The sequence below is a fragment of the Hyaena hyaena genome, unplaced genomic scaffold (assembly GCF_003009895.1).
Source record: "Hyaena hyaena isolate Hyena2069 unplaced genomic scaffold, ASM300989v1 scaffold_67, whole genome shotgun sequence".
NCBI classification, from domain to species: Eukaryota; Metazoa; Chordata; class Mammalia; order Carnivora; family Hyaenidae; genus Hyaena; species Hyaena hyaena.
In genome coordinates this window covers 262,786-281,365 of record NW_024080699.1, presented here as the reverse complement: position 1 = coordinate 281,365, position 18,580 = coordinate 262,786, and the positions used below count along the sequence as shown (strand labels likewise).

Below are 18,580 nucleotides of genomic sequence, written 5' to 3'. Positions count from 1 at the left end.
GCCCGATGCGGGGCTTGAACTCACGAAACGCGAGATCATGACCTGATCAGAAGTAAGACACTTAACAGACTGAGCCACCCAGGCACCCCTCATCCATGCATTCTTTAAGTTGCTATTGAACTCCTGTTGTATCAGGTAACATGCTAGGTGCTGGGGATAGAAAAGATGAGAATAAAATACACCTTGAGCAAGTTACTAACCTCTCTGAGATCCAGTTTCATCATCAATAGAATGTGCCTAAAATCCCTCACCCCTGAGGTGTTGAGAGGATTAAGTTCTATAATTCACTGAGAAAGGCTTTGAACGGTGTTTGGCACGTGGTGAGTGCTCAGAAAAAAAAAAAAGATTGCTATCCCTGCTGCTGCTGCTGCTGCTGCTGCTTGTAGTTTTGCTCTGGGAGCTTTGAGTTTCAGGCAGTGATACTGTTTCTTTAAAGTTTTTATTGTATTGTATTGTATTGTATTTATTTTTTTAAGAGCCACGCGTTTTTTATTTTTTTTAATGTTTATTTCCTTTTGAGAGAGAGGGAGAGAGACAGAGAGGTGCCAGTGGGAGAGGGGCAGAGAGAGAGGGAGACACAGAATCTAAAGCAGGCTTCAGGCTCTGAGCTGTCAGCAGAGATCTTGTTGTGGGTCTCGAACCCACAAACTGTGAATTCATGACCTGAGCTGAAGTCGGATGCTTAACCAACTGAGCCACCCAGGTGTCTCTACTTAATAGATCTTATAATCGGAAGCTGGTACTTTTTTACCACCTCCCTCCAAACCCCCTCCCTCTACCTTTGGCCTCTGATCTCTTTTTCTATAATTTTTTTTTCTTAGATTCCACATATAAGTGAGATCATGCAGTATGTGTCTTTCTCTGTTTGACTTATTTTACTTAGCGTAATGCGGTCTCTTCATATTCCACTGTATGTATTATGTACCACAACTCCTATATCTGTTCCTCTATCGATGGACACTTAGGCTGTTTCTAGGTCTTGTCTACTGTAAATAATGCTGCTATGAGTATGAGGGTGCGTGTATTTTTTTCAAGTTAGTGTTTTTGTGTTTTTCTTGGACGTATTCCCAGAAGTGGAATTGCTGGATCATATGGTAGTTCTATTTTTAAGTTTTTGAGGAACCTCCATACTGTTTTCCAGAGCGGCTGCACCAATTTACATTCCCACCAGCCGTGCAAGAGGGTTCCCCTTTCTTCACGTTCTTGCCAGCATTTGTTCTGTCTTGTCATTTTATGATGGCCAGAGCGGAGCTATTAGAAGTACATAAAAATGGGAGCCCCAGTGAGGTAAACAGAGGTGAGGGAAGATTTTATGGCTATTTATCTCTTTTAGTCCCTATGGCTATTCTACAAGGATAGTCGTTTGTGCCTGTTTATAGATGAGGAAACAGAGGCAGCAGGCACCGAAGGTGCATGGTCAAGGTCACTTGGTTAGTAAGCAGAAGATCTAGGATTTACTCCTGGGCGGTCTGACCATGTGTTCTAGACTGTTAACCACCACACATTCAAACAGAAACATGGACTGTGGGAGGAAGGTCATTCCCGAGGCCACGGGTAAAGGGCGTCCCAAAGGCATGTGTGGCCCATTGAGGGAGCTGCAGGCGGTCACTGGGGCTTGAGCTGAGAGGTGTAGGGAGAGGTGGTAGATAAGACTGTGGAGGCGAGTGGGGCTGGATCTGGGAGGTGCCCAGGGAGCCTTGCTGAGGAGTTGGGCTTTCTGCCCTGGGAAGTGGGGAGTCACTAAAGAATTTAAGCAAGGCAGTGACATGATGAAAATCTGCTGTTGGAAAAATAAGTCTGTTAGCAATGGGGGCTTTGGGTTGGTGGAAGGAGAAATTGGAGGAAGGAAGACCTATAAGAAGAATATTAGAACATTCTAACATCTCGGTTAGAGATGCCGAGACACAGAGAAGGGGCCACGCTTAAGAGAGCTGGACGCGGGAAACTTGCAAATGACTCATTCCCCATTCAGCAGAGATTTCTGGAGTGCCTGCTCCGTGCTCCACACGCCGCTTGTTCAAGCAGAGGCTGCGTGGGCAGCCGAGCATGACGTTAAGCACCCCGGCCCTGCAGTTCTGTGTTAAATCTCTTTCCTGCTTCCCGGCCTGATGACTTGGGAAATACGGGAGTCATCCTGGGCCTCAGCTTCCCGCCTATAAAACGGAGATAGTGGTATTAGTGTCCACCTGTTAGGGTCGTATGCATAGCACACAAATAGTTCAGTTACTTGTAGTTGTTGTGATTGATGCTATTGATTTCTTTGGGAAGGAAGAGAAGAGCCAGAAAGCCCCTAAAGTATGTGCATCCTGGCGTCCTGCTGAGGTGGAAGAGAAGAATGCTCCTAAGATGCCCTTTGGGGTTTCAATCCTAAATTTTCTCATTGACAAATTTCTCAATGCGCTTCTACTGTTGAAGTGTGAAGTCGCCTTCGCAGAAATAGCTCAGTGAGTGCCGGCTTGGGTTGCTAACACGGATGGGGCTGTGTCTCTGTGGCCTGGGCACAAGGAGGCAATGGACCACTTTCCTATTCTATTTAGAGGCGTTACCGTGGCCATATAGAGCAGCATATTTGTCCCGAGCCTTGGTGGGGACACTGAGCCTCATGTGTATTAAGACACTTTGCTCAGTACTCTGGCCTACTGACTCATTTTACTGGCTCTGCTCTTTGGGCCTGACTCCACCATGATTTGGTGGGACATGATTTCACTTAAGATATAAGTAGCTGCAGGAGAGGACGGGGCACTGTGACGTGTTCTGGGCGTGGACCTTTAATGCTGCCGTGGTCACCAAAGCTGCTGTTATGCAGATAAGGGAGGGCCAGACATCTGGAGCTGCCAGACTGTTCTCTCCAGAAGCAAGGAGATGTTAGTTAATTCTCACGAGCCATGAACATTTCCCAAGGCTGTGACATTTACCATTCCGTTCTTCTTCCAAGCCCCAAATCCCTTACTAGATTTCTCATTCATTCATTCATTCACTCACTCACTCATTCATTCAACAGATTTACAGATTTCCTGCTGTGTGCCAGCTCCAGTGCTAAGTCCTGGGAACATGATGGTGAATAAAAGGTGGACACAGTCCCTGACGTCTTGGAGCTTATAACTAGGATGACCACACCTCCCAGTTTTCATGGTTCTGGAATAACTATTAATAGCGTCTCTTTCTCTCTGTCACAAGTATCCTGGTTTCAAAGATAAATCATATGGTTGCCCTACTGATAGGTAGTAGGGGAGGCACACCTTGTGCATGTCATCACACAAATTAGTGTAAATAAAACCGCGAAGAATGGAGCCGTGGGGCATGTGAGCATGGGATCTGATGCAGGGGCACGGGGAGAGGAGGAGACAGCAGCGAGCCAAGGCCCTGTGGTGGAAGGATGCCCAGGGTGTCTGAGGACTTGAGAGAAGAGAAGCATATATGGCTGGAAGGGAGTTAGCAAGGGGAGCTTGGTAGGAGGTTGAGCTGGGAGCAGGCAGGGGCCAAACCACATGCGGCTTGATGTTGGACTTTATCCTGAGAGCACTGGGAAGCTGTGGCCGTGTTTCAGGCAGCAGGGTGGCATGGTGTGATCAATCGGTACTTTGCCATTTTGGTCCCTTATGTAAATCCAAAGGGTAGCAGTGGTAGTCAAGAGCTGGTTTTAAATCATTGATTCATTGATTCATTGATTCATTGATTCACACACTTAACTACACGCTTAAGAAATGCCAACTGTGGCACTCTGCGAAGTGTTAGTTTTAGATTTCTGAATCATTTGCCTTCAGAGGTGCCCAAACTCAAGTCCTTGGGGAAGCCTTCATGTACCTCTATGGTGGGAGGTGCTCTGCTTGGCCGCAAGCATCAAGCACTCATATTTACCTCCACGCTTAACAGACTCAATCGTTTTTCTCATCCGTCTCCTTCCCACAGCTGTAAGGTCTTCCAGATTGAGCCTGTGTCTTTGATCCTTATGTCCCCCCTGCTGGCACAGGTAGCTGGCCCACAGAAGATGCTCAAGGCTTGAGGAATGAGTGAATAGCGCTTTTTATATCTGTTTTGGAGACCAAGAGCCCTTCATTTCGAACCTTCACAGAAGTGGAGCAGAGGATTTGTTTCTGGGCAACAGAAGCCCTTTCTTTTCAGTCTTGTTGCCAAGAGTACTTCTCTTAAATCATCTGTCTGTGTTTTTTCCCTGCACGAGCAGATGCCCTTGGCGTCCATAGCCTCCAAAGCTTTACATATCTAGGAACACAGTGGTTTAAGGGAAGCATGGCCCCGGAGACACCGATGGAGCAGTCTGTGGAAATACTTGCTGTGAGTCAGAGAGCAGAGCCAGCTAAGCCTTGTCCTTCCCCGCCCTGGGCCATTGCTTCTTCCAAGCAGCCTTTTGGGCAAGAGGTTTAGGCCGAGGATGAGGCAGCAGCAGACTTCTGTTGAGTGCAGGTTTGAGTCCTTTGTACCCAAGGACACAGCCCTGACAAACTGAAGCGACTCCTCCTGGCTGGTGTCCTGAAGTCACAGGCACTGCCCTTTCACCAGCGAGGCAGTCATACGGAAGATTGTTCAGTGCGTGCAGGATTGGGTCTGCAGCCCCTGGCCTGTCTCTACAGGCCTCCACTTCATTATTATTATTGTTCTCAGCCCTGAGGTTGTGATTCCATCATTGTTTAGTGAAGTCCTAAAGCTTTTAAGCCAGAAATTAAAGAGCTAATGGAAATTGGCATGCCGCTGGAAAAATGAATTTGCAAATGAGGATCGTGTTTCCAAAAAAAAAAAACCTCCCATAAAAATAGAACAAAAACCCAGAAACTTCATTTAAATGAAGTGAAAAACTTATTTAACGAGATTTTGATGGTATGTGGCTCATATAATTATTTTCATTATTTATAATCAGACATGTTCATTCAGATAATTAATATTTACTGAATGCTTGTCATGAAGCAGGTGCTGTTTTAGACTCTTGCGGAGTCTTGGGAAAAAAAATAACAGAAGATGCAAGATGCCTATCCCTTGTCCACCAGAAGCTTCCAATCTGATATTAATTGTATCACTAGCTGACACTTGCATGATGTTTACTGAGGCCAGGTACTGCTCTAAATACTTTATCATTTACTGTTGACATGATCCTTTGAGGTGGGGGTAAGGTACTGAAGGAGGAGTTAAGTAACTTGCCCATGTTTGACTGAGAGGGAGAACTGGGATCTGGAGATGGGGTGTCTGGCCTCAGAATCTGTGCCTTAAAATTTTTTTTTTAATTTATTTTTTATGTTTTATTTATTTTTGAGAGAGAGAGAGAGACAGAGAGGGAGCAGGGGAGGGTCAGAGAGAGAGGGAGATACAGAATCTGAAGACAGGTTCCAGGCTCTGAGCTGTCAGCACAGAGCCTGATGCAGGGCTTGAACCCACGAACCATGAGAACATGACCTGAGCTGAAGTTGGACGCTTAACTGACTGAGCCACCCAGGCACTCCTAAATTTTTTTTTAGTGTTTATTTTTAAGAGAGAGAGAGGGAGTGTGTGTGAGTGGGGCAGAAAGAGAATCTGAAGACAGGTTCCAGGCTCTGAGCTGTCAGCACAGAGCCTGATGCAGGGCTTGAACCCACGAACCATGAGATCATGACCTGAGCTGAAGTTGGACGCTTAACTGACTGAGCCACCCAGGCACTCCTAAATTTTTTTTTAGTGTTTATTTTTAAGAGAGAGAGAGGGGGTGTGTGTGAGTGGGGCAGAAAGAGAGGGAGACACAGAATTCGAAGCAGGCTCCAGGCTCTGAGCTGTCAGCACAGAGCCCGACGTGGGGCTTGAACCCACAGACTACAAGATCATGACTTGAGCCAAAGTCAGAGACTTAACCAACTAAGCCACCCAGGCACCTGCAGAGTCTGTGGTTTTTAACCATAGTGTTCTACTAATGGTCAGGGAGACCAACTTGGCTTGGTAGTTAGTTGGGGTCCAGTATGTCCAGTGTTGGAAGATAAAAAAACACTCAAGCCCTTATTCACAGAGCATGAGTCTCTGTCTCAACCTGTGGGACCTTCATTCACCTGTGAGGATGGCAGAGTGTCATGTTTACTTGTTGGTTGCACTCTGGGGAGACATGGCTTTGTGTCTTCACATAAAGGTGTTGAGGCTGGGTCAATGTAGTCTATTTAAAACCAAAGTACATGAGTTGTCATTCAGGTCTGTGTTTTTAGAGTAGCTTCTTAGTGTCTGTTGAGAGCAAGGAAATTCCTTTCCTTCTCAGTGGACAGAAGAGATGGCAAGCTTGCTGATGCAGGTTGACTTTATGGAGTGAGTGAGGAGTTAACCTTTCCTTTTTTGATAAATGAGGCCCAGATCACAAATTCTTCTCTATATTAGCCTATTTCATGTGGAAGAAAGTGACATAACAGATGAGCTTTAGAAAAATGTTTGCATGCAGGATGGAGAGCTGTCTATGGGAGACAGGAGAAGGCATAGTTGAAGGAGTGTACCTTTAACCAGTCCCAGCTCTGCCACTGACTAACTGCTACAACTGTGGCCAACTTACTTCTCTTTTCTCTTGTCTCATTTATAAAATGGGGTTAATAACATGACTTCTTATAACAGGGTTTTTGTGAGCGTTGAGTAAGAGAAGAAGGTGCATTTCAAATGCTGACTACTATGATTATTTTTATGAGTATTCTAGAGCTTTCTTCAAAGTCTCAGGGACTGTCTCCACTTCCTTCTTGTTCCCAGATCAAATCATGCTCATTAGACATTGGTGCTGGTCGTAGGTGCTGACACATTGTCTACAGGGGCACAGGAAATGAAGTATTAATTTGGGATTCATATTGAACACTCAAGAACAAGGAAGAGTCTAAGTCAATAGCTACAATGAAAATGAGATAGCAGAAGCATCTCTCTTTCATGATGTCATGAATCATCTCTTGAATGTCAGGGTCTCATGAATGCCATAGCAATGGAAGGAATAATAATCTTTGATTTAGCTCACATTGCAGTGAATTAGAATTCCTGGAGTTCCTTCTATAGCCCAATAAATTCCCCCTTCGCACCTCTGAAATTGTGGATAGACCCATGTTTGATAGGAATGATCTCAAGTGCAGAGAGAATGGGGCATACGTCAAACATTCTCCTAATGAACTGAGTTTTAGAACATTACCCCCACCAAAGAATTAAGTAGTGGTAGCAAGAAAAGTTACTTGTCTAAGACCATAGGCTCTGGGTGTACAGTACAGCTCCTTCAGATTTGCTCTTTTATTCTCTAAACAGATTCTCCACTGGTCTCTCCATTCTGCAGGTGGCCTTCACTTTAGTTTTATAACCAGGCTATAAAGTCTTGATGAAAGCCTGCTGTTGAGGACTCGAGGAAAGGCTGGTGTTTGCACATAAATGGATATTTAGGATGGCAGGGAAATAAACATTGTCATAATATTTGACAAGGGACAGAAGGTGCCTCTCTCCTTTTATTTTTATGGCCTGGACAACAAAAGTTTTTGCATACATCTCTTTATGAAACATGCTGAGGTGGTATGGCTGTGGGATGGCCATCCACCGGGTGGGAGGGGAAGGCACATGCATATGAGTCCTCTTTTGCTTCTCCATCCACCTCTCGTAGATGCTTAGGGACCCCTGCCTTGGTGGGTCCAGCCTGCTGTCTGCAAGGCAGGGAGCTGGGCCAAGAGAGTCCAGCATGGGGAGAAACTTTCTAGCATTTAGGAAGCAATTCTGTTGACAATTCTTAAATTTTTTTTTAAGGTTATTTTTGAGAGATAGAGTGTGAGTGAGGGAGGAGCTGAGAGGGGGAAACACAGAATCCAAAGCAGGCTCCACGCTCTGATCTGTCAGCACAGAGCCCAAAGTGGGGCTCGAACTCACGAACCATGAGATCATGAGCCAAAGTCAGATGCTTAACCACCTGAACCACCCAGTTGCCCCTCCTGTCGACAATTCTAATAGCAGCCGCTTGCTCGTTTTGCTGTGCCCTAGATGTAGGACCATGGTCAAGGTACTTCACTCCTCTAAATCTCATGTATCCCACATGAAGGTAGTGATGCCTGTCTCACAGTATCATCATGACAGTTAACTGAGTCACTCTGTGTACTAGTATGTACTCAGAAAGGATTTCTGCTATTATTAGTGTTATTATATACAAAATGACAAGGCACACCATTCAAAGTTTCCATACATTAAAAAAGACTCCTCTTTCCATAATTTGGCTATTGTCGAAAGCACTGCTATAAACATTGGGGTACATGTACCCCTATGCATCAGCATTCCTGTATCCTTTGGATAAATTCCTAGTAGGGCAATTGCTGGGTCATAGGGTAGCTCTATTTTTAATTTTTTCAGGAACATCCACACTGTTTTCCAGAGTGGCTGCACCAGTTTGCATTCCCACCAACAGTGCAAGAGAGTTTCCATTTCTTCACATCCTCACCAGCATCTGATGTTTCCTGAGCTATTAATTTTAGCCACTCTGACTGGTGTAAGGTGGTATCTCAGTGTGCTCTTCATTTGTATTTTCCTGATGATGAGTGATGTTGAGCATCTTTTCATGTGTCTATTGGCCATCTGGATGTCTTCTTTGGAAAAGTGTCTATTCATGTCTTCTGCCCACTTCTTCACTGGATTTTTTGTTTTATGGGTGTTGAGTTAAGTTTATAGATTTTGAATACTAACTCTTTATTCAATATGTCATTTGCAAATATCTTTTCCCATTCTGTTGGTTGCCTTTTAGTTTTGTTGATTGTTTCCTTTGCTGTGCAGATGCTTTTTATCTTGATGAGGTCCCAATAGTTCATTTTTGCTTTTAATTCCCTTGTCTTTGGAGACGTGTTGAGCAAGAAATTGCTGCAGCTGAGGTCAAAGAGGTTGTTGCCTGTTTTCTCCCCTAGGGTTTTGATGGTTTCCTGTCTCACACTTAGGTCTTTAATCTATTTTGAGTTTATTTTTGTGTATGGTGTACGAAAGTGGTCTAGTTTCATTTTTCTGCACATTGCTGTCCAGTTCTCCCAACACTATTTGCTAAAGAGACTGTCTTTTTTTCCATTGGATACTCTTTCCTGCTTTGTCAAAGATTAGTCATAGCCAAATTATGGAAAGAGCCTAAATGTTGATCGACTGATGAATGGATAAAGAAGATGTGGTTTATATAGATAATGGAATTCTACTTGGCAATGAGAAAGAATGAAATTGTGCCATTTGTAGTAACATGGATGGAACTGGAAGGTATTATGCTAAAAGAAGTAAGTCAGTCAGAGAAAGACAGATATCATATATTTTCATTCATATGTGGAACTTGAGAAACTTAAGACCATGGGGGAAGGGAAGGGGAAATAATAGTTTCAAACAGAGAGGGAGGGAGGCAAACCATAAGAGACTCTTATTTATTTATTTAGTTTCTGAGAGAGAGGCAGAGTGAGCAGGGGAGGGTCAGAGAGAGAGGGAGACACAGAATCAGAAGCCAGCTCCAGGCTCTGAGCTAGCTATCAGCACAGAGCCCGACGTGGGGCTCGAACCCACGAACCGTGAGATCATGACCTGAGCCGAAGTCAGACGCTTAACCAACTGAGCCACCCAAGCGCCCGAAGAGACTCTTAAATACAAAGAACAAACTGAGGGATGATGGGGGGGCAGGGGAGAGGGGAAAATGGGTGATGGGCATTGAGGAGGGCACTTGTTGGGATGAGCACTGGGTGTTCTATGTAAGTAATGAATCATGGGAATCTACCCCAAAGACCAAGAGCACACTGTATACACTGTAGGTTAGCCAACATGATAATAAATTATATTTAAAAACAATACTGACAGGGAAAGGACCCTCATTTGATAGATGAGGAAAATGAGGCTCAGTGAAGCTGAGTAATGTATACAGGCTGAACATTTGCCACTTGATGCACAGATTTGCTCTGTTGTGAGTATAAGAGCTGATGGTGGTCATACTCTCCACCTCTGTACTCAAGCAAAGACTTCTTGGAATCAGACATCGAAGTGCCTTGCTGGGGGGTGGCTCCAGACCTCCTCTCTGATACCCTCCTACTGTTTGAAATCTTGTGATGTGGCCTTGCCCTTGGATGTAAAACTGCCTCTCTCATCACACCAGCATATTCACTTTTGCTGCTGGGAAATATTTTTATGAGAACTGCTTCTGAAGCAGGAGAAATAAAAAGCAACTGTGGTGAACAAATTAATATCCTTCTTCCATTTCCTACCTGACGCCCTTCCGCCACAGATGTGCAAGAACGCAGAGGGGGGGCGCTGCCCTGTTGTTGGGGTTTTGAATCATTAGGGGCAGTTTTGAGTCAAAATGAATGTGTTTTGTCAATTGCCTTTCTCTGTCTCACGGGGTTTGTGGCTTTCCTTCTGTCCATTAATGGCTGAAAGTGTGCTCCCTTGTAATACATTTATGAAGTCACTTTTCATACCCACCGCCCCCTCCGGCCGCAGCCTCTGGCTAAATATCCACTTCATAGATCCCCTTGCTGACTGTGCCCTGCCCGAACTAAGAATGTTGTAGACACAGAACCACTTTTGGGTTCTCAGACTAGGCCCTTTCCTTTTGTCCACATGGTATAAGCTATTAGTCAAGTGACCACAGGTCCTGCATTCGGTCTGTCTTATGGTCCCACCATGATTATTAACAGAGCCCCTCTCTGCTCAGCAAGTGTCCTGGGTTGGACCATAAGTCGGATGACCTCTCTGGCCATTAGTGTCTGTGCATATGGTACCCATCGGCCGTGTTCTTCAGCCAGAGTCTCAGACAGGCTGAGTGATGATTGCTCCGCCTTGGTTTGTTTTCCTTTTTGGTGCCACATAAGGAAACAGAGAAACAGATTATCTCACCGAGTACACAGATCATAGGAGAAAAGCCACAGACAGTTAGTGGTCTCCTGTGGGTCATCATTCACTCCACTGTAGTGCTAACACTTGTGAAGGTATCTTGCACCTTCCAGAACAGTGATATGTGCAGCCCAGCATTGTCTTATGGGTTACAGCACCGCGGGAAAGCTGGTGGGGGTACTTGCTGGGGGAGAGGGGGCTCCAAGGGCTAGCTTTACCTCCTCCCTTGATATCAACCTCAGAACCCCCTGCCTCACTTTCAGAGTGGCTGTGGTTGGGGTGCCTGGGTGGCTTAGTCGGTTAAGCGTCCGACTTTCGCGTGGGTCATGATCTCGTGGTTCGTGGGTTCGAGCCCCGCGTCGGGCTCTGTGCTGACTGCCAGCTCAGAGCCTGGAGCCTGTTTCAGAGTCTGTGACTCCCCCTCTCTCTGACCCTCCCCTGCTCACGCTTTCTCTCTGTCTCTCTCCTAGAAAAAAAAACAAAACATTAAAAAAAAAAAGCAGAGTGGCTGTGGTTTCTCTGTTATACCTTTCAGGTGGTCCTAATGCATGAGGGTAGGGGGTGGGGGTGGAAGAATTGGGGAGGGACAGACCTTTATTTACTTGCTCTCCAGGTTTATTGAGATATGATTGACATATAAAGTGTAAGTTTAAGGTGTACGATATATTGGTTTGATACATTTGTATATTGCAAAATGATTAGTACTGTGGAATTAGGTTATACCTTCATTGTGTCACATAATTAAGCACTTCTTTTTTTGTGGAAATAGTAGTTAAGATCTCTCTTAGCAACTTTCAGGCATGTAATGCATTATCACCAGCTGTGATCACCACACCCTGCGTTAGGCCCCCAGAACTTCTCCATCTTGTTCCTGAAAGTTTGTACTCTTTGACCAACATCTCCCCATTCTCCCTATCCCAACCCCTGGCAACCACGATTCTACTTTTTTTGGATCTTGCCCCCATGCAAGTTAGCTCCTCACCTTCTTCGTTTTTTAAAGTCATCATTATATTTCTTTTTGTTGGGTTACTTTCTTACATTTGTCTGCCTTTACAGTAGAAGAAGTAAGTTGCATGGGCCTAAATTTATTACTTTGGTTTGTTCATTTATTATTGACGTGAGCATTCACCCCTGAGTCGTTTGCTGGGTAGTTGGGTGGGTGCTGGAAATTGCAACTTAGAGGCTAAGAAGGAAATTCAAGAAGGAGTGGAATTAAATTTTAAAGTAATACCCTCTTATCTAGAGTACCCTTTCCCTGAGGCTTGAAGCTCTCACATCACATCTAGCATATTTTTTTTTTAATCCTTATAAGACCTCTCTGAAGTTGATAGTGGTTGAACCTGTAAGTGAACACACGGTGTGCATTGGGTCTGAGATTATGGCCTAATGTGATGCTTCTCTTGGTGACAACTCTACCCTATACCCGATCTTTTAAGTGAAACAGTACAGAGCTCAGATGTATGATTTCTTTATCTATGTGCCCAGACATTTCTAATGGGCTGGCTTAGCTTCCCTTTTATAGCCAGAATGCAGAGAAAAAAACCCCATGAAAACAAGCACACTTAATTTTAAAACGTTTTACTTGAATTCAAACAGTTCTGATCATTAGAAAATACTTTAAAAAATTAATAAAGTTAGAACTCTGCTCTCAATCAGAAAATTCTTATTGAGTTAAAAATGATGCTATTAATTCCAGTGATAGCAGTCTGTTTATACTGGGTTTTCTCTCTGTGTGTATGTAGAGCACGTTTGCCAATGCGTTTTAATTCTGGTGGTTTCCTGGAGAGTCTCTGCCACCAGATCTAGGAGTAATCAAACCTTACTGCCAGGACTGGGGACTGTCCAAAGCCTCACCAAGGGCCTGGGGACTTGTTGGAGAGCTTCTTTTGTCTCCTTGTTCTGGTTCCAAATCTTGTTTGGGCCCCACCATGCCTGTAACAACCCTTTATATTTAATTTCTGCAAAAACACTTCTTTAAGGTACCTGCTTATGTAGCCCACTTTGGGAAAACCAGGAAGCAGTTTACATCACATATATAAACAAAGTTAAAGTTACATACTGGATGGCCCTGCTCTTCAAAGGCCCTGGCTTTGCTGTGGCTGAGGCTCAGCTTCTCCGCCATCAATTGACACTCCATTCTCACCTTTTCTTCTTGGCTTCCTGCTTTTTGAGGGCTTGTGCCCTCTTTGCTATGTCCTTTCCCTCTCAGGGTATAGAGTCAACCCATCCCCATGTTTATTTATTTTTAAATTTTATTTTAAATGCAGAGCAGTTAAGATCTCACTGATGCCAAGAGCCAAATGAAGTTTGGTGCCTGCAGTTATGTGTTTAAGGATATAGTCTAATTAAAAACCACCCTTAAGAGGTCCTTCTGCCTGAATCCTTGGGCAGTGGCAGTCTTCAGCCTCACTGCTATCTGGAGGTGAGCCTGGAGGTGAGGAGAGAAGACAGCCATCTGTGGAGGAAAAGGCCAGGTCCAGATTTGAATTCTGGCTTCACTTCCTGGCTGTGTGACCTGGGACAAGTTACTTACCTTCCCTGAGCCTGGATCCCTATTTCTAATGTGAGGATAATGTTACTTTCTTGCAAGCTGTAGAAATGGTAAAATTGGATAACATCCAAGCTTCAGGAAGGATAAAATGGAGTAACACTTCTGAAGCACTTGGCTGAATGCACGAACTCAACAAATATTGGTTTCCTTCCCTTTCAGCCGACAAATGCTTTCCTTGAGGGCTACATATGTAAACATTAAATATTTATCAGTTGCATAATTCAAAAAAAATGAGACTTGAAAAGGAATCTTACTCTGGATTTTTTGATGAAACAAATAATCATCCCCCTCGTCTTTGCCACGAATCCGTACTTTAATATGCAGCTTGTGACATTTATGTGTGTTTCTCAGCACAGTGAGTCTTGATCGAACCCAGTTCTCTCTGCAAATTCATAGATGTTGGAAATATTAGGCATCGATGGTGTGTTCTGAGCCCACCTAAGTGGCAGAGGCCTAGAGCTGTGCCTGAGGTGTGACTTGCAGGTAGATCGAAAGAGCTGAAAAGGTAATGAGGACATAAACCCTAGTTAAGGCCTGAGGTTTGGCTGGACGGCATTCGCACAGCACAGTGAAAATGGATCTTTCACCAGCAGAAAAGACGGGCCATATGTCTTCCTCTAGAGCAGAGCAGAGCCTAGCCTCTGCTGAATAAGTGATAGTTGTCAATTAGGTTGCTTAGACATTGATGAGACAGCCTGTACACGTCCCGCACGGCCGGGTGCCAGAAACAGCATCCAGTGTGATAGCCCATGTTCTTAGGGGCAGGAAAGAATAATCTTGAGTGAGAGAGATTTTTTCCCCTGCTATCTAGTCAGTTGTGTAGGGGTCTCTGCCCAATCTAGCCCGAAGCCTGTTTTTGTAGAACCCGTGAGGAAAGAAAGGGTTTTGCATCTTTTAAGTATTGTAAAAGGAAAAGAAAAGTATGCAACGGAAACCATATGGCCCACAAAGCCTAAAATATTTACTATCTGGCCCTTTATAGAAAGAGGTTGCTGATGCCTGGCCTCAGGAGTCTGAAACACCTCACATTAAGGAAGGCAGAATGTAAGGACTGATTCATGTTTTCAATCAGTCACATTTGTGGCAAACACCGCCTGCCTCTCTTCACAAAGCTCAACGGGCATTATTTAGGATAAATATAATCCCATTTCAGGATTTAATTGTGTCCTGTTATCACCACATGGGGTTATTCCAACTTGGTCCACGGAACGGTGTCCCTGTTTGTTGTTCCAGAAGGAGCTCAGATGTCTGTCACCCGCCTCTGAAGGCTCCACCTCCTCACCCCAGCTCACCTGCCCGAAGGTGCTTCCCACACTTTCCCCTGGCCTGAAAGGGATTGGCCGAGGCCAGCTCAGGAGGGACTGTTGGAGTATTTTCCACCCCGTTCTACACACGCTGAGAGTCAGCAGGGGAGGTGTGATCCAAAGCCAATTAAATATACGTGGCACAGAAGCCTGAGCCCCAGGAAGGGGTTATCTGTGGGGCTGTGGTATCTGGATGGAGCCTGGATGGAGCCTTCTGGAAGAAATAGGGGCTGGATTGGACCCTGTAGGGTAGGCACGATTGGAGGAGGGCGTAAGCAAAGGCCCAGAGGTAGAAGGGTATGACTCATGGAGTGTCCTGCCTCAGGTCGGAGGCTTTTCTAGTACTGTGAGATGAGGTTGGATCACCAATGTAGCCGATTTATTGTGAATTTAAGTGTGTGGAATTCCAAATCCTGTAGCCAGCCAAGAGGAGTCGTGGATTTAAAAAGGAGCTGTGTGTGTGTGTGTGTGTGTGTGTGGTGTGTAGGGATGGGGTAGGGGAATTGTCAAATGACACGTGGGAAATTGGCTGCTGTTTCTTAACCCCTGACTCGGTGCTGGGGGGCTGGGCTGAGTGTATTACATGAACCATCTCATTTAATCCTGAAAACTCTGTAGGGAAAAGTATTATTATCCTTAGTTTGCAAATGAGGACATTTGGATTTACAGAGGTTAAAATAACTTGTCCACGATTCTGAAGTTCATAATGGGCAGAGCCATGCTGGTCTGACCCGGAGCCCAAGCTCTCACCTTCTGGCATCCTGAAGCAAGCTCAGTGTAAAACATTGTAATAAAACAGAGACGGGAAGAGTGAACAGAAACTGAAATCCTGCCTTCCAGGAATGACATTTTGGGTGACAATCCTTCTAGACATCTTTCTATGTATATGCACAATGATATGTATGCATTGTGCATAACCCGTGCCTAGATTACTTAAATCCTGTGCTGCAAATTTTATATAAATGGCACCATACTATATATCCTTTTTTCCCCCGCCCAAAATTAATTTTCTAATTTCAATAAGTGGGTGTTTAGTATCCCATGTTATGTCTGTACCCACATGTAACCGGTCCCCTTTAGATTACTGCAGTTTCTTGAGCAGGGGAAGAATTTGAGAGCTTTGGGTTTTTTTTTTTTTAAAGCATTTTAACTGAATCTCGTGCTTTCTCGCTTTCTTTGCAGCATGCCCTTGACGCTGACAATGCAGGAGTAAGTCCAATAGGAAACTCTTCCAACAACAGCAGTCACTGGGACCTTGGAAGTGCCTTTTTCTTTGCTGGAACTGTCATCACCACCATAGGTATTCATTCCTTTGCTGATATCTCTTCCTGTGGGGGCCCCGAGAAATGGCACTTGGTCAACGTTTAGTCCTCGAATCCTGGCAGCTTGAGGTTCAAAGGAGGCTTATGAATAAATGCAGTAGTTGTAGTAGCTTTCAAAAAAAGGCAAAGCAGACTAAGGAATTTCATGTTTCAAAACAAGAGGCTATAGAGCCTTTAGTTTAAAAGGACCTGATGAAATGATCAGAGTGGGAAATCAAAATAGGGATTGATCAGTTGAGCTCAAACTCCTTTTCAAAAATTGTACCTTTAGGGCGCCTGGGTGGCTTAGTCAGTTAAGCGTCCGACTTTCGCTTAGGTCATGATCTCGCGGTTCCTGGGTTCGAGCCCCGCGTCGGGCTCTGTGCTGACTGCCAGCTCAGAGCCTGGAGCCTGTTTCAGAGTCTGTCACTCCGTCTCTCTCTGACCCTCCCCTGCTCATGCTGTCTCTCTCTCTCTCCTAGAAATAAATTTTAAAAAGAAAAAAAAATTGTACCTTTTATTCCTAAGGTTGTTAATGAAAGAATCCAAAAGTTCTACAAAGTTTGTTACGAAGCACAACCGTTGCTGCCCCTCTGCCTTGCCTCCTGGCCCCTGGGGCAACCGCTCTCCTGTCTTTTGATTATTTCGATATTCATTTTCTTGTCTTTAAATATGATGCTTGCATTGCCACTTCCAGAATTTTCAGTTTTAGAGATTATACCTTGACCTCCAGCTGTGAAAGGTGAGGAATTAGAGTGGTCTCCCATCCATGGCTTTGCTTTCTATGGTTTCATTTACTGTTGGTCCACTGAGGTCTAGAAACAGATGATCTTCCCTCTGACGCATCATCAGAAGGTCAATAGTGGCCTCACGGTACATCACAATGCCTATGTCATTCAGCTCACTTTATTTCCTCGTGTAGGCATTTTATCACCTTATATCATCCCAGGAAGGAGAAGGGCGAGTACAGAACAGTGGGATATTTTGAGAGACCATTCACATAACTTTTATCACAATGTATTGTCATAATTGCTGTATTTCATTATTAGTTGTCTCTTACTGTGCCTGATGTATAAACTTTAATAATATAGGTATGCATGTATAGGAAGAAACAATTTGTATAGAGTTTGACACTGTCTGTGGTTTCAGGGACCACAGTTCCCTGTAGTTCTCTTTCTTGCCCTCTGCCCGTCTGTAGAGGGGCTCTCTTCCCATCCCCCTATCTTCCCATCCTCCATCTTCCCGTCTCCCTATCTTCCCATCCCCCATCTTCCCATCCCCCTATCTTCCCATCCCCCATCTTCCCGTCCCCCTATCTTCCCATCCGCCTATCTTCCCAATATGGCTTAATTAGATCAACAATGGAGGTCTGCCTTATTTTGACCAGGTAAATGCTCTTTATAACTGCTCCGATGGTGAGCTACCATTACCTCTTCCCTGCACCGATTTTTGTCTCATATTTGTGGGTGTCTTGTTTCTGATTCTTGGGGAGTTTTATGTGTTTGTGTCACAGGTTCACTTTATAATTACATCCATATATAATAAACTTAGTATTCGCTTCTGTAAGCTGTATTTGTTAGGTCCCTATCATAGGTGAAGACATCTCTCCTCTCACACAATTTTAGTTGATGACATCCTTTTCATGTTTACTTTTACATTAAATATGCTTATGCTTCTATTTGATGATTTGCCCACATCGAATAACTCTTGGCTCTCAGCTGTGACATATAATGCAGTCAGTGAACTTACTCAGTGTCTCAACTTCTTTCGCACTTGGGCTGTTGAGTATTGCTCACCGCATCAGTCTATAACGTCAGGGTGTATGATTTACATTCTCTTCTGTTACCTGATACTCACACGTGGTTTAGTCCTGGTTCCACAGTTAGTTATTGTGAATGTTCAGCCCTAGTGCTTCTGCTGTGGCTTTGCTCATCACCACTCGCTCGGTTCAAACTCATCTTAAATTAGTTGCCTTAAGAATGGCTTGTGGCAGGGGCGCCTGGGTGGCTCAGTTGGTTAAGTGCCAGACTTCGGCTCAGGTCACGATCTCGCAGTTCGTGGGTTCAAGCCCCATGTCGAGCTCTGTGCTGACAGCTTAGAGTCTGGAGCCTGCTTAGGTTTCTGTGTCTCCCTCTCTCTCTTCCCCTCCCCTGCTGGCACTCTCTCTCTCTCAAAAATAAACAAACATTAAAAAAAAAAAAAAAAAGAATGGCTCATAGGAGCAAATATTCCCTGAATCCTTGCGTTGCTTAAAATGGTAGCCTTACCCTCAAGGGCAGTGTGACTGGAAATGAAATCTGTGACTCACATTTTCTTTTTTAAGGGTCATATGGGTGATAATCCATTCTTTTCTGATGTCTGTGTTCCTAGGGAGAAACCCGACGCCAGTCCAATTGTTCCCCCTTTTATAAGTGATTTTATCTTTTTGCTTGGCTACACAAGGGCTGTTTCTCTTTCATCTGATACTAGTAGGTTTTGTCCCTTTTATTTTGGGAAAGTGTTTTTGATTGTCATCTTTTTTTTTTAATTTTTTTAAAATGTTTTATTTACTTCTGAGAGAGAGAGAGACAGAGTGAGCAGGGGAGGGTCAGAGAGAGAGGGAGACACAGAATCTGAAACAGGCT

The 18,580-nt window shown here is 44.4% G+C and overlaps 1 protein-coding gene across 1 annotated transcript in view; it reads left to right on the top strand.

Annotated features, from left to right (window-relative positions):
* Nucleotides 1-18,580, top strand: part of KCNK10 (potassium two pore domain channel subfamily K member 10) — an 80,572-nt gene that overhangs the window by 12,979 nt on the left and 49,013 nt on the right. The window contains exon 3 of the mRNA XM_039232510.1: nt 15,838-15,955. Coding sequence (XP_039088441.1) covers nt 15,838-15,955 — 118 coding nt within the window. The remainder of the gene's footprint in view (nt 1-15,837; nt 15,956-18,580) is intronic.